General features: G+C 42.1%; 1 protein-coding gene across 1 annotated transcript in view; it reads left to right on the top strand.

Moving 5' to 3' along the window:
* The window catches only part of PRKAR1B (protein kinase cAMP-dependent type I regulatory subunit beta), a 219,330-nt gene that overhangs the window by 111,808 nt on the left and 84,954 nt on the right, over positions 1-22,568 (top strand). The window contains exons 5-6 of the mRNA XM_063430384.1: positions 6,088-6,149; positions 19,460-19,506. Coding sequence (XP_063286454.1) covers positions 6,088-6,149; positions 19,460-19,506 — 109 coding nt within the window. The remainder of the gene's footprint in view (positions 1-6,087; positions 6,150-19,459; positions 19,507-22,568) is intronic.

The raw sequence follows: 22,568 nt of genomic DNA, 5'->3' as shown, positions 1-22,568 counted from the left end.
AAGTGTGTGTGTGTCTCAGTGTGTGTCTGTGAGTGTGTGCGTCTGTAAGTGTATGTGTGTGTCTGAGTGTGTCTGTAGATGAGTTGTGTGTCTGTGAGTGTGTGTGTCTGTATGCATGTCTGTATGTATGGGTCTCTGTGTGTGTGTATGAATGTGTCTGCATGTGTATCTGTTTGTCTACATGGGTAGGCGGAGGACGTGTGGGGTAGGCGATAGATGTATGGGGGGCCCCAGGGCAATTTTCGCACCGGGGTCCCCATGGTTTCTAGTTACGCCTCTGAACGCAAGGGCAAACATTACAAATGAAGAGGAGAAATAGAAACATGGTTTAATTTATCCCCTCCTCTGTATGTTTTCTCTATCCTGATTGCCAGGTGCAAAAGGACAGGTCTAATAAGAATGATTGACATGAGCTAAGATGGAGGCGTCCAAGTGCAGGATAATGACGTGGATTTCTACATATGACAAGTTCCTTACTAAAGTGAACATTAAAGGACCACTCTAGGCACCCAGACCACTTCAGCTTAATGAGGTGGTCTGGGTGCCAGGTCCTTCTAGGGTTAACCCATTTTTTCATAAACATAGCAGTTTCAGAGAAACTGCTATGTTTATTAATGGGTTAAGCCTTCCCCCTATGTCCTCTAGTGGCTGTCTCATTGACAGCCGCTAGAGGCGCTTGCGTGCTTCTCACTGTGATTTTCACAGTGAGAGCACGCCAGCGTCCATAGGAAAGCATTATGAATGCTTTCCTATGTGACCGGCTTAATGCGCGCGCAGCTCTTGCCGCGCGTGCGCATTCAGCCGACGGGGAGGAGAAGAGGAGGATCGGAGGAGGAGAGCAGGAGGAGATCTCTCCGCCCAGCGCTGGAAAAAGGTAAGTTTTAACCCCTTTCCCCTTTCCAGAGCCGGGCGGGAGGGGGTCCCTGAGGGTGGGGGCACCCTCAGGGCACTCTAGTGCCAGGAAAACGAGTATGCTTTCCTGGCACTAGAGTGGTCCTTTAAAGTGAATTCAAAGAGCATTTCAAATTTAAGGCCAGAATCGCTGAACTCAAAGTATACCTGACTTAGAGAATTATTTTGCAATAATATGACCATTTGAAACTTTCTTTGCTGTTTGGAAGCATGGAGTGAGCTGACATTTTCAGCAAACTTGCAGGCATTAAATCAGTAACCAGTGGCTTCTGGCAAATGAATGTGTTCCTTTACTGGCTTGTAATCATTTGTAGAGTATAAATGAGGTTGAAGAGATGCTTTATGGACTGAATTTCATTCCGTAAAACCCCTGAAAGTAAAAACGTTTATACTCGATTCTAGTAATGAAGTGGTTAATAGTTAAAATTGTCTGAGATGAAAAATACCTATGGATGTGTGTAGCCAATCACACATGTTGAATATTTATCAGCTATGGCATTATAAATGCAACGCGAAAAATGCTATTGAGCTTTTCCACAGTGAAAGAGGTCAGCGTCAGGTTTTCCCAAAGAAGAAAATTCCTCAGGCGTTCATTTTTAGAATAGATATATAATAAGGAATTAAAGAACATGTTTTTGCAGTATACTAAAAAAATCGTTGAATTTGATTATTGCAGAGATAAATTACCTGAACTTTATCCTCAGTTTATATTACTTCTTGCCAAGATTTTCTTGGAATTGTTATTAATTCTAACTAGAATTATATTATATCCATACACTGAAACAGAACTTAAAAGAGATCCTAAAGTATTTGGTGTTTGCATATCAGACAGGTGTGTATGTGGTATGTTTATAAAAAAAAAAAAAAAAAATTGTGAAAAAAAAAGAAATGGTTTTCAGTAAATATTTTTAGTTGTATGCGGTGTATTCAGAGATTATGCTGGCATTATTAATACAGTCTTGCCATGCGTGATTAGAGTAGGTATGGCAGGTTGGCGTGACTATGATGGAGTTAGCATCACAGACAATGTGTCCATCCTGGTGCGCATTTATGCAAAGGTGACTGCAAACCTCTCTGCATACCTGGGAGGGAGCCGAGGTACAAGGTGTGGACAAATGAAACGATTGTGTCCCTAGTTCTGCCCTCAAAATGGGCAGGCCCGGCTGAAAAATGGGAGGGACCACCAGAGTTAATGGCATGTCAGTCAGGCGTGAAGGCTCGCCAGGCTGCCTGTCTATTAATCTGTCCATCACTTAGACCAGCCCACTGAGGGCAAGACATGGAGAGAGTGCTCCGTGCAGACTCATAGTGCCCTGAATGTTGCACAAGTGAATCTTTGGATGCGCTCATGCTACGACTGTTGGGGAAATGATAAGGTGGGAAAGGACCCGAATATTAGGACTGTCCTGCTGAAATTAAGATGGTTGGGAGGCATATGACTGGCTGTACAAAAAGGCAGCCAATCGGGGCTGGCCATATATCAAACACTGCTATAGCACTCGTGCATGGACTTGAATGCTTTGAATTGCCCTACAAATGCAACATGACTACGGATAATCATATACTTGTACATGACTTGTCCTCTGCCATGGGTGACAGAGCCAGTCTGTTAGGTGATTGAGGGGACTGAAGGAAAACGGCATGTCACATGATGTAATCATGTAATGTGGGTCTGTAATACATACAGAGTTATTTACTAAAGTGAGAATTCAAAGTGAATTTCAAATTCAAAATCAAATGACAATGAAGGGGGAAGTTATCATCATGGGTGACTTTAATCGTCCTGATGTGAATTGGAAAACAAAATAGCTGCTTGTGCCAGGAGCACACATATTCTAAACTCCCTACTGGGATTGTCTTAGAGTCCTAACCTCAACATCTGAGGAAAGGGATTTAGGGGTGATTATTTCTGATGACTTAAAGGTAGGCAGACAATGTAATAGAGCAGCAGGAAATGCTAGCAGAATGCTTGGTTGTATAGGGAGAGGTATTAGCAGTAGAAAGAGGGAAGTGCTCATGCCATTGTACAGAACACTGGTGAGACCTCACTTGGAGTACTGTACACAGTACTGGAGACCGTATCTTAAGAAGGATATTGATACCTTAGAGAGAGTTCAAAGAAGGGCTACTAAACTGGTTCATGGATTGCAGGATAAAACTTACCAGGAAAGGTTAAAGGATCTTAACATGTATAGCTTGGTGGAAAGACGAGACAGGGGGGATATGATAGAAACATTTAAATACATAAAGGGAATCAACACAGTAAAGGAGGAGACTATATTTAAAAGAAGAAAAACTACCACAACAAGAGGACATAGTCTTAAATTAGAGGGACAAAGGTTTAAAAATAATATCAGGAAGTATTACTTTACTGAGAGGGTAGTGGATGCATGGAATAGCCTTCCAGCTGAAGTGGTAGAGGTTAACACAATAAAGGAGTTTAAGCATGCGTGGGATAGGCATAAGGCTATCCTAACTATAAGATAAGGCCAGGGACTAATGAAAGTATTTAGAAAACTGGGCAGACTAGATGGGCCGAATGGTTCTTATCTGCCGTCACGTTCTATCAAAGTAACCAAACTGGAGGCACAGCTGATGTGGAGAATTATTATAGTTCGGCTAGTTTGAACTTAAATTTTAAATTCACTTCAAATTCTAAATGTATTGACAAATCCTGAAAAGATTGCCAGTGGCTTAAAGCTAACCCACCATCTGTGGTAGAACTACAGTTCACATGATGCTTCGTTGGCCTCTAAGCTGACAATGCACATTGGGAATTGTAGTCCTACAACCAATGGATAGCTCACTTTTGGTCACCTCCCTCTCTTAATCACCTTAAATGGAGCTGCATGGGACTCCCTATGAGGATTAAGAGGAGAGGATTTATGCTTCGAGGACAAGACGTGTTGTAATATTACATTGCACTAATGCATTTTGTTTCTCAACATGAGAAACAATGAGCCTATACTTTGCTTTCCTTGGGAAGTGACATTTTTCATTTTAATAACTGTATAATTGCCTACTATCATTGTAATGTCCCTGTTTTGTCCTTCCAATATTGCATTGCATTATATCTGCAAGCATAGCAGGGCCTAAAATTGAGATAAGGTTTACACGGTGTGTCATATCCACATGGTCAACAGCCCAAACACTGAGTGACATCTTGTAAGCCCCCTTTTAAGAACACTCTCAAGAACAGACATATCTTGCACAGTGAGCTCACCTGTTTGCATTTAGACACTTTTACTTCATATTTTCCAGTTTCTCTGACAAACAGAACATCAGAAAAGCAATGAGGATGATGTTACTCAAATCCCAAATATGGGCAGTAGGAACTATGATTCTGGACATTTTGGAGGCACGGCAATGCCTGCATGTATCATGTCAAGTTCTGCTGACTCACGATATACCACCTAGCTTAGCTCTGCTTCTTGTATGTTTCCTGGAAAACATTAAAAGCAATGAAATGCTACGTTTTTAGTGATACTAGGGGTATATTTACAAATAGCAAGTAAGGAAATGATGATTAATAAACAGACCAAGAGGTAGAAGAAGGGGTAGAATAAAAAGAGGGATGGACTGGGAAGAAAAATTAAAGTGGAATTGTAAGAGACATTCAGGTTACTGGGATCATGACTACATTCTGTGCAGAGGACTTCTCTAAGTGATTGTGAATTGTGTCTCTACCCCGTAAACTAAGGGCACACCTATCATTCCAAATCTGTAAAATGTGAACTGGGTAATAAAATTATTTTGTTATGCTTTGGTAAATAACCTTCTTAGACAGACATTTAAAATGTAGCTGTTTATCTTCACAAGAAGAATGTGCAGACTGTAATAGATAGTATAGGAAAGGGATCATCACATGTTTGGACTTCACTGGCATGCCAAAATTCTCTCTTTGTGTCCCTTATGAAGTTAAACTTAGTGCATATGTTCTGTATAGTAAAGAGTGACAGAAACCAAATGTGCAATGTTCTCCGGAGACGCCTACTCCATCTTGCCTATTTAAAACTACATTTATCAAATTTGGTTTCTGCTTCACCATCCTATCTATCTGTCCCTTGATCCACCCTCCTGCGTGTCTGTCCGTCCATTTGCCTGCCTGTCCATCCATCCATCGTATTTCTATAAGAAGTTCGAGGAACGAAGGGCAGTCACCAGACTGATCACAAGTCGAGCTAAAACAAGCAGTGTAACTTTATTACTTTCTGAGCAGCTGACACATTCTAATGAATTCGGACTGCACAGCAAGCTTGTTAAATGTCTGCTCTCCATACTCTACAGATGAGATGAGTGCATAGAGATAATGCGGCCCCTCCTGCATCTCCATAGTCTTTTATTTCCTTCGAGGCAGACTGTTTCGAATAGATAACACCATTGTGCATCACTATTTCAAAGTGGAAAGCTCATTTAATATCTATAGAATGTGGAATGAAGGCAATTTGTTGCAGATTCTCTGAAGGGATGCATATATCAGACTTGGCTACCTGTGACCTGTCATGACATTCTCTCACAGAGTCTGCTGATGTGTCATCTAACTTAGCAGACAATATACCTTCAGGAGTATTCGGCTGTAGGTCCTGTCTGTAATAACATGTCCCAACTCAAGAGGCTTCATTTAAAAAGCATTTCAATTTAGTGTCACCAGATCCACCATGTTTTCCTGGACATAATGTTTGTTCTACAGGCATTTGGGCATCATATGAAACGTTCTGCTCTGCAGAACGTATGCAGAAAGATATTTTTGATATTATGGAAATAAAAACAGGTATTAACAAAAACGCTAATATAATGATGGTGTCTATTTTCTAACAAACCTGTGTCTTATCTACACTCATGTCGCTTTAACCCCTGCATCACAACTCAACTTTGAATTCTATGTGTCGTCTTGCTCAGAAATGCTTCAGACTTTAGAAAGGGAGGTTCTCCCGAAAGCTTGTCATTAAAAAATTCTGTTAGTCCAATAAAAAAGGTATTACAAGATACACATTTTATCTGTTTTTTTACAATATAAATAACTGTAAACTAAGCTGTACGTTACACTCAATGTGTGGGTTCCTGGGATACTCATCTCAGCGCAGAATTTATAATACATACATCTAGATCTGTTCTAATATGCCAACGTATTGCTGCTCAGTTAATAACAAATTCTTCTTTTCCTGTCTCTTCCAGTGATATATTTGATGCCATGTTTCCTGTCAATCACATCGCTGGTGAGACTGTCATACAGCAAGGTAAATCTGGGCCGATAGATTTTTATTCATGATTATAGTACTGTGTGACTAGGGATTTAATTTAACTAACGTCAAGACAGGCAACACAACTGCAATGACATGTTTTCAATGTGTGAATTACAATAAGCTCCTGTTATGGGTGAGTTCAGGGGCTTTCGTAACCCAGCCTTTATTAACCTGAAGTTTATGAAAAGGGTTTTCTAGTATCCCTGAAGTGACAACGTTTAGGAACAGATACTGGGCTTCCTGGTGAGAGTATTTTAGAGATCTTTTGAATTGGGCCTAGTTGTTTTTTTTCTATTAAGGCCTATTAAGGCTTCTGGTGGTCTTCTGCCATCATTCTAATGAATGTATGATAAGATCACTTTAGTAGCCAGATGGGCATTGGCATATATGAGTTGAACTTGGAAGTCTGTTTTAGATCCATTTTATTTCCTATAATGACATGCATGCTGACTTAGAGCGTAACCCAACTTACTCCAGTTATTTTCCCAGTGTAAGTGCAGGTTTTGCACGACAACAGGAATATAACTGGCATCATTGCTCATAGGGTTACACCAATCCTAATAATCACTACAGCCTGCTGTAGTTACATAGATAGCTGAAAAGAGTCCAGCCTTTCTCACAATTGATTTTTGCTGTTGATCCAAAAGAAGGCAAAGAACCCAGTCTGAAACGCTTCCAATTGTGCAACAAACTAGGAAACAATTCCTTCTTGACCCCAAAATGGCTGTCAGATATCTTATTGGATCAATAAGCGATTACCCCACTAATTAAAGGAACACTATAGTCACCTAAATTACTTTAACTAAATAAAGCAGTTTTAGTGTATAGGTCATTCCCCTGCAATTTCACTGCTCAGTTCACTGTCATTTAGGAGTTAAATCACTTTGTTTCTGTTTATGCAGCCCCAGCCACACCTCCCCTGGCTATGATTGACAGAGCCTGCATGAAAAAACAAACTGGTTTCACTTTCAAACAGATGTAATTTACCTTAAATAATTGTATCTCAATCTCTAAATTGAACTTGAATCACATACAGGAGGCTCTTGCAGGGTCTAGCAAGCTATTAACATAGCAGGGGATAAGAAAATCTTAATTAAACAGAACTTGCAATAAAGAATGCCTCAATAGGGCTCTCTTTACAGGAAGTGTTTATGGAAGGCTGTGCAAGTCACATGCAGGGAGGTGTGACTAGGGTTTATAAACAAAGGGATTTAACTCCTAAATAGAAACATAGAATGTGACGGCAGATAAGAACCATTCGGCCCATCTAGTCTGCCCAGTTTTCTAAATACTTTCATTAGTCCCTGGCCTTATCTTATAGTTAGGATAGCCTTATGCCTATCCCACGTATGCTTAAACTCCTTTACTGTTTTAACCTCTACCACTTCAGCTGGAAGGCTATTCCATGCATCCACTACCCTCTCAGTAAAGTAATACTTCCTGATATTATTTTTAAACCTTTGTCCCTCTAATTTAAGACTATGTCCTCTTGTTGTGGTAGTTTTTCTTCTTTTAAATATAGTCTCCTCCTTTACTGTGTTGATTCCCTTTATGTATTTAAATGTTTCTATCATATCCCCCTGTCTCGTCTTTCCTCCAAGCTATACATGTTAAGATCCTTTAACCTTTCCTGGTAAGTTTTATCCTGCAATCCATGAACCAGTTTAGTAGCCCTTCTTTGAACTCTCTCTAACGTATCAATATCCTTCTGAAGATAGGGTCTCCAGTACTGTGTACAGTACTCCAAGTGAGGTCTCACCAGTGTTCTGTACAATGGCATGAGCACTTCCCTCTTTCTACTGCCTAATACCTCTCCCTATACAACCAAGCATTCTGCTAGCATTTCCTGCTGCTCTATTACATTGTATGCCTACCTTTAAGTCATCAGAAATAATCACCCCTAAATTCCTTTCCTCAGATGTTGAGGTTAGGACTCTATCAAATATTTTGTACTCTACCCTTGGGTTTTTACGTCCAAGATGCATTATCTTGCACTTATCCACATTAAATGTCAGTTGCCACAACTCTGACCATTTTTCTAGTTTACCTAAATCATTTTCCATTTGACTTATCCCTCCTGGAACATCAACCCTGTTACATATCTTAGTATCATCCGCAAAAAGACACACCTTACCATCAAGACCTTCTGCAATATCACTAATAAAAGTATTAAAGAGAATGGGTCCAAGTACAGATCCCTGAGGTACCCCACTGGTGACAAGCCCAAGCTTCGAATATACTCCATTGACTACAACCCTCTGTTGCCTGTCACTCAGCCACTGCCTTACCCATTCAACAATATTGGAATCCAAACTCAAAGATTGTAGTTTATTGATAAGCCTTCTATGTGCAACAGTGTCAAAAGCCTTACTGAAATCTAGGTAAGCAATGTCTACTGCACCACCCTGATCTATAATTTTAGTTACCCAATCAAAAAAATCAATAAGATTAGTTTGGCATGATCTCCCTGAAGTAAACCCATGTTGTCTCTGGTCTTGAAATCCATGTGTTTTTAGATGTTCAACAATCCTATCCTTTAACATGGTTTCCATCACTTTCCCCACTACTGAAGTAAGGCTTACTGGCCTATAGTTGCCCGACTCCTCCCTATTACCTTTCTTGTGAATGGGCACAACATTCGCTAACTTCCAATCTTCTGGGACTACTCCTGTTATCAATGATTGGTTAAATAAATCTGTTAATGGTTTTGCTAGTACACCACTAAGCTCTTTTAATAGCTTTGGGTGTATTCCATCAGGTCCCATTGACTTATTTGTCTTTACTTTTGACAGTTGAAATAGAACCTCTTCCTCTGTAAACTCACGTGTAATAAATGACTCATTTATCCTTTTTCTTAACTGAGGTCCCTTTCCTTCATTTTCATCTGTAAATACCGAACAAAAATATTCATTGAGGCAGTCAGCTAGACCTTTATCCTCATCTACATACCTTCCTTCTTTTGTTTTTAATCTAACTAATCCTTGTTTTACTTTTCTTTTCTCATTTATGTATCTAAAAAAAGTTTTGTCCCCCTTTTTTACTGACTGTGCTATTTTCTCTTCTGTGTGGGATTTGGAAGCTCTTATAACTTGCTTAGCCTCTTTCTGCCTAATCTTATAGGTCATTCTGTCTTCCTCACTCTGGGTTTTTTTATAATTACTAAATGCAAACTTTTTGTTTTTTACTATTTTGGCCACATCTGCGGAGTACCACAGTGGTTTCTTGAATTTTTTGCTTTTACTGACAAGCCTAATGCAATTTTCTGTTGCCTTCAGTAGTGCAACTTTTAAATAATCCCATTTCTTTTGGACTCCATATAAATTGCTCCAGTCTGATAATGACTCCTTTACACATATTCTAATTTTAGAAAAGTCTGTTTTTCTAAAGTCTAAAACTTTTGTTTTTGTGTGGTGTGACTCAGTCACTGTTCTTATATTAAACCACACTGACTGATGATCACTGGATCCTAAACTTTCACCTACAGTAATATCTGATACCAAATCTCCATTTGTTAACACTAAATCTAGTATGGCCTCTTTACGAGTTGGCTCCTCAACGACTTGTTTTAGAGACAATCCCAGTAGGGAGTTTAGAATATGTGTGCTCCTGGCACAAGTAGCTATTTTTGTTTTCCAATTCACATCAGGAAGATTAAAGTCACCCATGATGATAACTTCCCCCTTCATTGTCATTTTAGCTATTTCTTCAACTAGTAGATTATCTAACTCTTCAATTTGTCCTGGGGGCCTATAAATCACACCTACACGAGTTACTGTGTGATTACCAAATTCTAACGTAACCCAAACGGACTCTATGTTCGCCTCACTAACCTTTAATAGGCTAGATTTTATGCTATCCTTTGGCAGAAGATTGAACAGTGAGGCTGCAGGAGCATGTTCTATACACCAAAACTGCTTCATTAAGCTAAAGTTGTTCAGGTGAATGTAGTGTCCCTTTAAAATGTAGATCCCTGTATGCTATGTTTCTGCAAATATTTATCCAACTATTGTTTAAATATCTGTATAGACTCTGATAAAACCACCTCTTCAGGCAGATAATTCCACATCCTTATTGTTGTACATCCGTATAAGACTAAATCTTCTTTCTTTCAGTCTAAATGTGTGACCTCTTGTCTTTTGTATAGTCTTATTTTTTAATAGATTTCCAGACAATGGTTTGTATTGGTCCTTGTAGTGGTTATGAGGCCATGAGTATCCTTGCCCAGTTCCCTGGTAACAGTTTTACCCCCTTCCTGACATCCTGACACTCCCTGGTGGTCCGGTGACGTATATGCAGAGCCACAGCCATGCATTAGCTAAGAGTCTGACAGCTCTCGGCAAATGACTGAATTTCTGTGCAATGAAAGCCATGCACACACCCTGGAGGAAGAGTGTATACCCCACACCAGGCCTCCTTTGGTTCCATTGGGGTCCAATGGATCCTACTTTTTAATTTAATTGATGGATGCCAGAAAGACACAATCAGCTATTTCAGTGTGAGGGAACTGATTGGCTCTTTCACATTACATGTACCCTAACATGTATTCATTTTAATATTTTACCTTCCCGTTCAGTGCATTGCACAGCTTTCTACTATTTTACTGGAAAAGTTAATTAATGTGATGCCGGTTGCCTAGTGAGATCTTACGTCTGTTTTTTTAAGCCTCTGAAACTGCTATGCCATATCCCAGGTAGCTAATCATTTTGATTTTTATTGCTTCCTATAGAGGGATTTTACTCAAGCATTATGCCAAAATTCCACAAGATAGTAAATAGCATTTTTTGGTGTAACTTTGCCACAACATCAGTTTTTTTGCATTAGGCTCTAAAAAAAAAATCAACATTCTAGACATTAGAAGGGGGGCTCTAGCTACGTGCAATGAAAGTACTCCTGCCTCTGACAATCAGTGAAGTTCCCTGTGCCAAATTATGCAGTATCCAGTAGGACTCATCTGTCTCAGTTACCTATCTGCCCGAATTCCTGTATCATTGTCTTCATCAACCCAGTACTGAATCCCTCAAGGCAGCTCTGTGCATTTTCTCTCTTAGTACGTTAATGTACGTTAATTCCTACATACCCTGAGCAGTGGAATGGGGATTTCCCAGGGCCAGATTTACGCATCAGGTGCCTCTAGGCACAGATATTCTGTGGTGCCCCAGCCCATTCCCTCCCACCCCCAAAATAAGGAGAAGGCAGATAAAGTGAGTTTAATGAATGAACTGGACATTAAAATGTCTTTTAAAAAACCCATATATTAACACATGCATATTTCTGCTTTTAATATATTGTTTTATTCTGTGAGTGTAAAAGCATACAGGGTTAAAGATAGCATTAGACGTGGTTAGAGAGGTATTAATGTCAGTTAGATTGCACGGGGCATTTAGTGTTCTTGAGAGGGGTTATAGTTGTGGTATAAGGTTTGGTTAGAATTACCGGATTTAGGGTTAGAGTGGGGTTAAATTTAGTACGGGGGATATTTAGCATTCTTGACTTTAGGGCTTGATCTTGGTTAAATAAACAATATAGCATTAGGAATACAAGTATGTACCTATACCTCTACCTAAAGGTGGCCTCCTCTTCCTCTTAATCCCCCCCCCCCCCCACTGTGGAAATTTAATGAGACCATTTGATTGAAATAGTTGAGTTTTACTCTTCTATTTTGGCAGACACAATTCTAGTGGATGTCAGTGTGACAGCCACTAGAGGTATCTTGAACCTGCAATGTAAACCTTGCCATTCCTGCAAAACAGCAATGTTTTCGGGTTTTCGGGTTAAAACGGGGGCATAGCACCCAGATCACTTCGTCAGCACTGGTACTGCTGATTGGCTGAGAACGGTCAGCTAACACTCCCAACAAATCAGGTATTCCCCATGCACTACACTGCTTTGGAAAGAAACATACCATTTTCAAGCTAGTTTAGTGAATGGGGAGTCACTGATGGGCTGAGAACGTCAGCCGATCACTATCAGCCAATAAGCGGCGCCCCTGCCTCGCGCACTCCGAGCTTTGAGAGCTGTTGAACATCTTGAGGTAAGAGTGCCTCCATGGGCCTCCTGGCACAATAACAACTTCGTTTAGATGAAGTTGTTTTGATGCCTGAAGTATCCCTCTAAGGTACGGACATGTGAAGTTTGAAGGATTATTCGCAATGTACCTATCCTGCAAATATTGAAAGTAGAGACTGTGTGCATCATTTAGACCTTCCCCTCTCTTCCCGTGTGAGAGGCTGTTAGTGGGCAGATAGGAAGTGATCCCTTCCACTTCCTGTCCAGCCTCCCACACAGACACTGGAGGAGCTGTGACAGCACTGAGTGTTACACTCTCTGTAACTGTTTCTGCTGCTATGCTACTAAGGTTGAATGGACTATAAAGTGAATGGCCAACGTTTCTGGTACCTCTATCCCCACCAGCACACGTAAGCTAAAAAAGGCACATTATATAACTGCTGAAAACAAGCACCCCATACAGGACAGATGCCTACAGGCATCTGCTTACTATGTTACCACTATAACATGTGGACCCTGTCTCTAGTTCAGTTTATAATTACTGGCCTGCTTACTGCTTGTGCAGCTAGTGGGCCTTTAGTTATTGTACATGGACATTATCTGAAAGGAGCTCTACTGAAAAGGCACAAAATGGTAGACTTCTGGCAACACAGCCAAGCACACTGAGGCCATAACAAGCGGGCCATATGTGACAAGGGCACAAAGTTGGGACTTAAGACAGTTGGCGAGTGCACACCTATAGACTTTCACCATCCAAACCACTGAGTGCCTGGCACAGGCCAGAGTCTTGTAATCTAATAATTTCAAAAGATTCACATTTCAGCCTTTACTGGTGTACTAGTGTACAAGTTAAAAAGCTACACATACAATTTAACTCTTGCAGTATATTGGTTCATATCTGCAAATTGTTGCTAAGTCTGAGATCTATTCCATAAATCATGTAGGGTCACCGACATTGTATATTGCCAACTATTCATTTGTCTGGTCCGAAGCGATAAGTATCTCACATTTCTGGAATGTTTCCTTACATTAACCTGGGGAAAAGTCAGCAGAAGAAGAAAGGGATGTTGAAACATATAAGCAAGGATTCAGGAATGGCTTATACATACATTTCATATTTACAATAACTGGGGATAGACCGCATTACAGAGTATAGTGTTTCATTTTTAAATCAGTCTTGTAGAAAGCTCAGATTACCTGTCTAAACTGTCTGGATTTCAGAAATGATTGACTTTTCAGATAATCATGCTGCCTTCTCATTAATTTATCCAGTCGATGTCTGAGATAAAATAAAAAAAATTAAGGTAGTGTGGCTTTGGCTTAGAAATCTGACTTTAACAGAAACAATGGATTTGAACCTCAGGGGACTCTTCACTTTTTGTGACAGAGCCAAACATGGTATCTTTGTAGAACAGAGGTCTTAAACATTCCTTAAGAATTATAGAATGAACTGCAAGATTACTTCATGATGCATATTACAAACAATCACCTTAGATTGATCATGTTCCCGTTTCCTTTGGGTGGTCTGTTCACGTATTCAAGTATTGAATTGTGAGGGATTTGGAACAGAGTTTAAAAATTAAGGCCAATGTAGCAGCCATGTAAATAAAAAAAAATCACTCTTTCTACTGAACTGGAGATTATTTTTTCCCAACTCAGCTACTTAAGTTTAGATTTTGCAAGTTGATCTTCAACGTATTGCAATATGCTGTTTAGCAAATAAACCTCTTGGATTTTCTAAGGAGCTTTAATTATTTTATTGGAAACGGCTTTTCTGCAATGCACATTGAGTAGCTCGGAACCCACAACGTGAACTAATATATTTTTAACTTCAATATTTTCCTTTTCGTTTGTTTGGAAATGTGGTGGACACCTTTCATATAAATGTAACACACATGAAATAGTACAAAAGTGTGCGTACATTTACATCCGAATAACCCAGATACACAAAGGACGTGCCAAGAATGGTATAAAAAGTCAAATATAGGGCACTGGAGATAGGATGTGGGCATCAAGAAGGGTTCTAAAACAGAAGTCAGGAGATTATGGGCAGTGTAGAGAGGAGCAAGAATTAAGAAGTTAATTGGATAGTGGCAAAATAATTGAAATTCTTAGACTTGCAGCAGGGAGGTGTTCGGGAACTTACTGCCCACCACACATATCCCTTATTCGTGACAGACCATGGCTTACCAGCCGGCACCACTATCTGTCCTCACCCTTAATTGTAGGGGTCTGAATATCCCGGAAAGGAGATCCCAACTTCTCTGCGAACTTAAGAAACGACGCACGTCGGTTGCTCTGATACAGGAAACGCACTTTAAATCCGGCGCAGTGCCTAAGCTTCATAACAAAGCGTACCCAACTAACCACTTTTGCAACCACCCCACGGCGAGGAAGGCCGGGGTAGCAATACTGATTTCCGCAACACTGGAATTCCAGGTTCTAGACACTGTTACTGACCCACAAGGTAGATACCTCTTCCTAAAGGGAGCGATAGCAGGCAGAATATATACCTTTGCCAACATTTATGTACCTAACAAACGCCAAGCAGCTTTCGTGAAGAACACCCTAGCGAAGCTGAATAACTTCTCGGAAGGAATCCTTATCCTTGGAGGCGATCTCAATGTCCCACTAGACCCTATTCAGGATTCCTCCACAGGGCACAGCAGCATCTCACAACTACACTTACGAGCAATTCGGAAAACCCTGGGGGATATGGACCTAGCCGACTGCTGGAGAACACTCAACCCCACTGTCAAAGACTTCACACACTACTCCGCATTCCATGACAGGTACTCGCGCATCGATTATCTCTTTATCAGACAAATGGGCCTGTCACGATTGATCTCGGCCAAAATAGAACCCGCCACATGGTCTGATCACGGACCCGTGGTGGTGGAGCTCCAGTCACCGCTCTTTCGACCGTCCACATGGACGTGGAGACTCAATGAGACTCTACTCATGGACCCTGGCATTCGGGAACAGGTTGCCCAGGCCCTAACACACTATTTCCAAGACAACGGGTCCCCAGACGTCTCTCCGATCTCAATATGGGAAGCCCATAAGAGCGTCCTTCGGGGCACACTTATACGCATAGCCACTCATAAGAAACGGGCAGCGATGACGGAGATGGCTGAACTCTACAGACGTATCACGGAGCTGGAATCCCAACATAAAAGATCACGTCTTCTGGAAATATACCGGGACCTGATGCAAGCTAGGCGCCAACTACAGGAGCTCCTGCTGAAACGCCACCAACGCTCACTGCAGCGCTCTAAGGCGTTTTTTTACACCCACGCCAATAAAGGGGGTCGGCTCCTTGCGCGTCTCCTGAGGGGCCAGACGGCCCACACTCAAGTTCGCAGATTACGCCTCTCCTCGGGCAAGGTCTCTAGCCTACCAGCGGATATCGCGGGGGAATTCAAGTCGTTTTACCGATCACTATATAACCTGGATGCGGAGACGCCGCAAGCACATTCCGCAACGACCATGGCTCATACATGGGACTACCTCCGTGACACGATCGGACCGACAATCTCACCGGACACAGCTACCGAGCTAGAGGCCCAGGTCACAGAGGAAGAACTGGCAGCGACGTTAAAGGCGACCAAGAGAGGGAAGGCACCCGGCCCGGACGGCTTCTCCACAGGCTATTATAAGGCGTTTGCACCGATACTCCTACCGTGGCTCACGAAAGCCCTTCATGCAATTGCTGACGGAGGCCGTTTTGGCGCCGAATCCCTAGCGGCTACCATAACTGTTCTTCCTAAACCCGGAAAGGACCCGACGCTATGTGGTAGCTATCGCCCGATCTCGTTGCTGAACGTGGACACGAAGCTCTTTGCAAAAGCGCTCGCGACCAGACTACGATCCACCCTCCCCTCCCTCATACACAACGATCAAACGGGTTTCATACCAGGCAGGGAAGCGAGAGATAGCACACTTCGTCTCTTCGCGATACAACACCAGGCGAGGAGAACTTGGCGGCCCCTTCTCCTGATTTCCACAGACGCCGAGAAGGCGTTTGATCGTGTAAAATGGCCCTATATGTTCGCCACACTCAGCCAGATGGGATTGGGACACAGATTCCTAGCGATGATCCGGGCTCTATACGATAAACCACGGGCCACGGTACGAGTCAACGGAGCGCTCACCGGAGATTTTGAGATATCCAACGGAACGAGACAGGGGTGCCCGCTATCCCCGCTGCTTTTCGCTATGTCACTGGAACCCTTCCTTCAGAAGATACGCCAACATCCAGACATCAGTGGCTTCCAGTGGCTGGGCACGACACATAAGGTGGCCGCATACGCGGACGATCTCCTATTCTATGTAACGAGCCCCCGAATTACGATGCCCTGCTTACTGTCGGAAATGGAGATATTTGGGTCGATCTCAGGCTTCAAACTCAACCTGTCGAAATGTGAGGTGCTGAATGTGTCTCTGCCTGAGGATGAATACGCGGCCCTGGAACCATTGTTCCCGTTCAGATGGTGCCTCCAAAAGATGAAATACCTTGGGATCTGGATTACCCCAGATCCCAGCGACCTTTACCGACACAATTTTGCTCCCTTACTGAAGAGGGTAGTGTCAGACCTGGACAGATGGGCGCACCCACACATTTCATGGCACGGACGAGTAGCCGTTCTAAAGATGAACATCCTACCGCGGTTACTCTACCCGTTCCAGACTATACCCCTGGCCCTACCGAACACCTTTTTCTCCGCTTTAAAATCCGCGGTCATACGGTACGTATGGAGGGGGGAGAGGGCGAGACTCCGACACGACCTCCTCTGTCTCCCAAGACACCGTGGCGGCCTGGCACTGCCTGACTTCAGGAGGTACCACCAAGCCACAGCCTTGCAGCGTATAATTGAATGGCATGCAGTACCTCAGCGAAAGCAATGGGTTTCACTGACACGGAACGACCCAGACACCCCTGTGCAACCAACTATCTGGGGAAAGGGTACTAGAAAAACAATGAGGACAACAGGGGAGGGAATACTGGAACAAACGCTATACACCTGGAACTCTGTGTGAGAGGCCCCCCACATCTCACCTACGCCTAGCCCAATGCTTTCCATCACACACAACAAGGGAATAGGGGGCGGATTCCCGCAGACGATGTGGCCATCCGCGGAAGGACGCGACTACATACCCATACACACAATCCTACATAACGGGTCGATACGACCACTGGACACCCTCCTGGAAGGACAACCCCAGACGCCGCTAGCGACGCTCCGTTACCTACAGGTGAGACATTATCATGATAGTATGCGGGACAAAGAACGCCTACATAGGGCACGCACGTGGTTTGAGGACTGCTGCGAAAGGAACACCATCATGGACAACGCGATCTCCATACTCTACCAGCACCTCCTGACGGGACATCTGACAACAAATACACAGTTTCGCAGACAATGGGAGGAACGGTTGGAAACTACCTTTACCCCACAACAATGGGACAAAGCACTTCTGTGGCAACACAAAAGCTCGGTCAGCTCACAATATCAAGAAACCAATTACAAGCTGATAACCTCCTGGTACAGGACCCCAGTCCTGTTACATAGAGTATTCCCAACTGTTGCCCCAACGTGCTGGAGATGTCAGAGGTCTAGAGGAACGATAATGCACATTTGGTGGGAGTGCAGCGAAATAACTCCGTTCTGGAATATGATCAAACACCGAATAACAGATATTCTAGGCGACATACCGGACTGGTCAGCTGCTTTAGCCCTCCTACATATCTCACAGATGTCGCTGTCCTCCTATAAAAAGTCTATCCTTAGACATCTTTTGAACGCGGCTAAGTCGCTCATCCCGTTATATTGGAAACGGACGGAAGTGCCTAGCGAAGAGGAATGGATCCACAAAGTGGAGGACATCCAGGGTGCAGAAGCACTGCAGGCATCCCTACAGGATAGAGGCAGTAAGCATGCCGAGCGGTGGTATCCATGGTTTGCCTTTGTATCACGTAATTCACGGGGCTAGGTCGGTAAACTGATGTCACGCGCAGGGATGCTGGACATCCCGTGGTGAGGCCAATGTATGCTCCCCGACGCTAACCCCCCACCATCATCCTCTATACAACTGACGAACCCCTGCCTCCCCTCCACACTCTGTCCATGACTGCTTCTCCACACAACCGTTACTGAACAACCGACTGACCGACTAAACCCCAACGCGCACATCCGATCAACACCGAGGGCTCTGAACCCACATACCCAAACGACCCTGGAACCACCCTACAATAGGCAGGAGACTTCTTACACACACTCATAGGACACTCTACCCGATACTCATATAACCCACTGGAGTAGAAACTGAGACATATTAGACACCCCTTATCCTCTCTCCCCCTCTTCCACCTCTCCCCCCCCCCCCTCCTTCCCTCTCTGCACCCCCTCTCAACCTTTACCCGCTTGGATCCCTACCTTTACAATAGGTACTCTAACACACTTTCATGCAACCCAAGCATGCGGAGGCATGACAAGACAACTCCGACTGTCGGCCAAGTCTTTGTCACGCTATAGCGTATTCCATATGCCGTAAAGGGCGACACCTTCAGAGATAAATCATCTGAGCTTATAGAGCCACCTACAACGGTACTTCTTTCTAGAACCTCAAATTGGTAACCGATGTTATGTGACCGTTTATTGCTTAATGCCGCTGTATAACACACTGTATTGACCCCACTCTGTTTAAGAATGATGTCGTACCCTTTCTTTCCTTTTGTACCCACATGCTTTTTTGACCTAATAAAAACTAGATTATAAAAAAAAAAAAAATTATTGAAATTCTAGGTTAAAATAGCTAAATTGACAACATAACTGACTTAAAGAATTTTTCGAATTCGGCTATTTTGGCCTAGGACTTAGAAGTCATTTTGAATTTCCTTGGAAGTGCTGAGAATTGTGACCATGAATAATCCTGATAGTGACTATGTACAAATGTATAAGTTACTTACTTACATGGATAACATTTAGTAGAATGCAATGATGGCTAACTTTGACACCGGTTGTTTGTAAAGTACATTTTCCCATGATACTCAGTCAAATTTTAAGTTTAGTAAGCATCATGGGATTGTAGTCCACAAACATTTGCAGTGCCAAGGTCAACCATTTCCAACATTTGTAAGACGAAGCTTCCACTATTAAGAAATTTAAAGGGGTAGCCTGTGGAAAACTGTGTAGAATATTTTAAAAACCTAGGTGTCTGATACAGGCTTTTACACGCTGCCAAGAGCATAACCTCCAAATTAGCTGCTCATTTTTTTTTTGTACATTGCATTTCAGGTGATGAAGGTGATAACTTCTACGTCATTGATCAAGGAGAAGCGGATGTAAGTATTTTTTTGTTCAAATACTTGTATACTGTTGTTATACAGTGACATTCCATTATGCATTTCCAGAATTCGAGTTTTTTTTCACTATTCACTAAACATGACATCACTGTGAATTGAAAACTATATTGCGCAGTTTGGCACAAATTAACTGATTTGCGAAGACACAACTTGACTATTTTGGACTATGGTTTGAATAATAGATATCAGGTCATAACACAGTATTTTTTTGAATAAATACTCTAAAGCCTAGATCTAAATAAAATATCTGAATATCTGGTTCTTTATTTGTTTTTCAAAATGATTCTCATTTTAAAGATATTTAACACCCCTTAAGGGCCAAACTTCTGGAATAAAAGGGAATCATGACATGTCACACATGTCATGTGTCCTTAAGGGGTTAAAGTGTAATTGTCTGGATTTAAACAATGGGCTACATTTCGTAGCAGATTGTTCATTGGCAGAATTTAAAGTAAATCCAAAGTGTGTTTCAGAATTAGAGTAAACTCTGCTTCCAGTTTGGCTACTTTGGCCTTAGATCTGAAATTCACTTAGAATTCTCGCTTTGTTGAATAAACGTGTCAGAATTGCACATGGTCTGCACTGCACGAATCGTGACTGCCATATTTACCTCAATAGACATAACTTGAGGTACAAGGGTGTTGCTAGGTGCTAAAATGACCATCTTCATCCCAAGGGAAAATTTTGAGGCATCTCACACATATAAAATCAGCCCTATACCATGTTTTAAAGGGACACTATAGTCACCCAGGCCACTTCATTTCATTGAAGTGGTCTAGGTGCAATGTCCCTGTCCCACTTATTCCTGCAATGTAAATCATTACAGTTTATGAGAAAAGGACTAAGACTGCCTCTAGTAGCTGTCAGTCAGATAGCCACTAGAGGCACTTGCCTGGACCGGCCATGCAGGATAGTTCTATGCGGGGCCTGGAGTTTGGGGGGAAGCGGCCACGGAACGACCATGGGAAGACAGCCACAGCATTACCCACACAGCACGGTGAGCCCTACTACCTGTCTTGGTGGGCAAGCCAACTTCTCCACTAAGCTCAACGCAATCTTTGAGGATCTCTGGAGAAAATTGTCTCAGCGCCAAAAGCAGCTTGCTAAAGTGAAGCAAAATGACCACTCATCTCAGAGTTCCAGCAGAGCACGCAAAATGGCTGCTGGGCCAAGTCTCCGGCGCCAACCTCACCGCTCTACCTCCTATGCCAAACCTCGGATCCTCACATCTGGAATGCCCCTTCCTCTTCTGGGCTAGGTGTCCAATTGGAAGCACATCCTACCCATTGTCCATATACGCGTAGAAAGTGACTCCCGTTTCAACCTGAGCTTGTGGATCGTTGCAGTCACAGCCCTACAAGTGTGGACTCACTCGACAACAGATTAATTCTTGTTCCCTGCGGTGTCCCGAGGTGGCAGGAGGCTGCTTAGCATTCGATACAGAGAACTCTCTATCACAGCCCGCATGTGGTGTTGGCTAAATGGCAGCTGGAGATACTACCTGTCATTTGTTACTAACATTGCACAGTGTTGTTTAATTTTGATTTTAACATCTTATGTTTATTTCACCAGTACCCAGCAGTATATATATATATATATATATACATATATAATCTAACTATTCTGCTTAAACTACGACTAATAGCTACACACACATGACTTGCCTTGTTTATCTTTAACACTTAATAGTACTCAACTTTATCGTGTTACCTAGCTTGTTTACAGAAACATGTACTTCGATTCATTGTTTTAGGCACACGGCCTGTTTACACTATGCCAAATCGTTAGTCTCAACCTGCGCTGTGACCATAGTATATTATTGTGTTATATAAAAAGAAAAAGGAATGTGCTGAAAACTGTATACATGTATTCTGCTCTGATTTGTCTGATTCATCCCAAAGTTTCTCATGTATACTGTCTTACCATTATCACCACCAAGTACAACAAAAATAAAGAATTATAAAAAAATAAAAATGGTTGTGCCAACTGATTTAACTTCAAAATCATAGGAGACAACTGAGAGATTTGGTAAAGAGGCTTATTCTTTGGGAAAAAGCTAGTTTTTATAAAACCTCCAAAAACAAAACAAAAAAAAACTATATAATGTCAGCACACCAGTAAGATCTTTTCGAGAAGGAAAATATGTAGCTAATTTATGTCATGTCCAAGAATGTACCTTAAATCAGCGGTGGCTTAAACCTAATTATAGAGCGACACTAAAAATGTGTCGGAGAATCTTTAGTGGTGTTAAGTCCCCATGTTTTACAAATGATACTGTCTATGAGTCTCCTGTTAACCCCACCACAAACAAGGTATCATTTTACCTCTCGTTACCTAATTGCACCCCTAGGGATATGTGTTGACGCTGAGCAAGACGTCCAGTCGGAATGCACCCGAGGAGGGAAATGAGCACGGCATAGGGAATGTTTACTAGTAATGTAGAGTAATCTCGTTTCATTTTTGTAAGGGCAGGAGGAGATGGGAATAATTTCCTTTTGCTAACGCTCATGCACTGAGTAAGGAAATTACTGATGTGTAACCCTTCCCAGTTGCAGTGAGCAGACAACAGGCCACTAAGCGTTCGATGAGTAATGCCCAGTACAGTAATAATTTTATGCCTAACATAAAAATAAAACTTGGTTTTCCTGCAGGACTCTTCTTCAGGAAATTCTCCGGGAAATCGTAAATAAACTAACACTTTTAGAAGAAAAAAAAAATGACAATTTAAAGCTTTCACTCAAATTACATGTATTTCTAGACTGTCTGGCATGAAAGGGAAATAGAAACTGATATACGCAATTGTGAAAGAACTGGGTTTTTTTTAAGCATTATATGTACAAACAAATTAATTTACTCATTAATGTGATACTCAATTTATAAAAGTTTTGTCTTTGTTAAGACCTTTTGAAAGGGATCCTGTTATAATTGGTGACACTTAAAGCGTTCACAAGGCTTCAGCTGTGACAGAATGGCTAATAGATTGATTTGTATGGTCAAATTCAGCGCACTCGTCCTATAGATATTTTGTACAGCGAACATCC

This window comes from Pelobates fuscus, chromosome 8, assembly GCF_036172605.1.
Source record: "Pelobates fuscus isolate aPelFus1 chromosome 8, aPelFus1.pri, whole genome shotgun sequence".
Lineage (NCBI taxonomy): Eukaryota > Metazoa > Chordata > Amphibia > Anura > Pelobatidae > Pelobates > Pelobates fuscus.
This window is presented reverse-complemented; position numbering and strand designations above follow the sequence as displayed.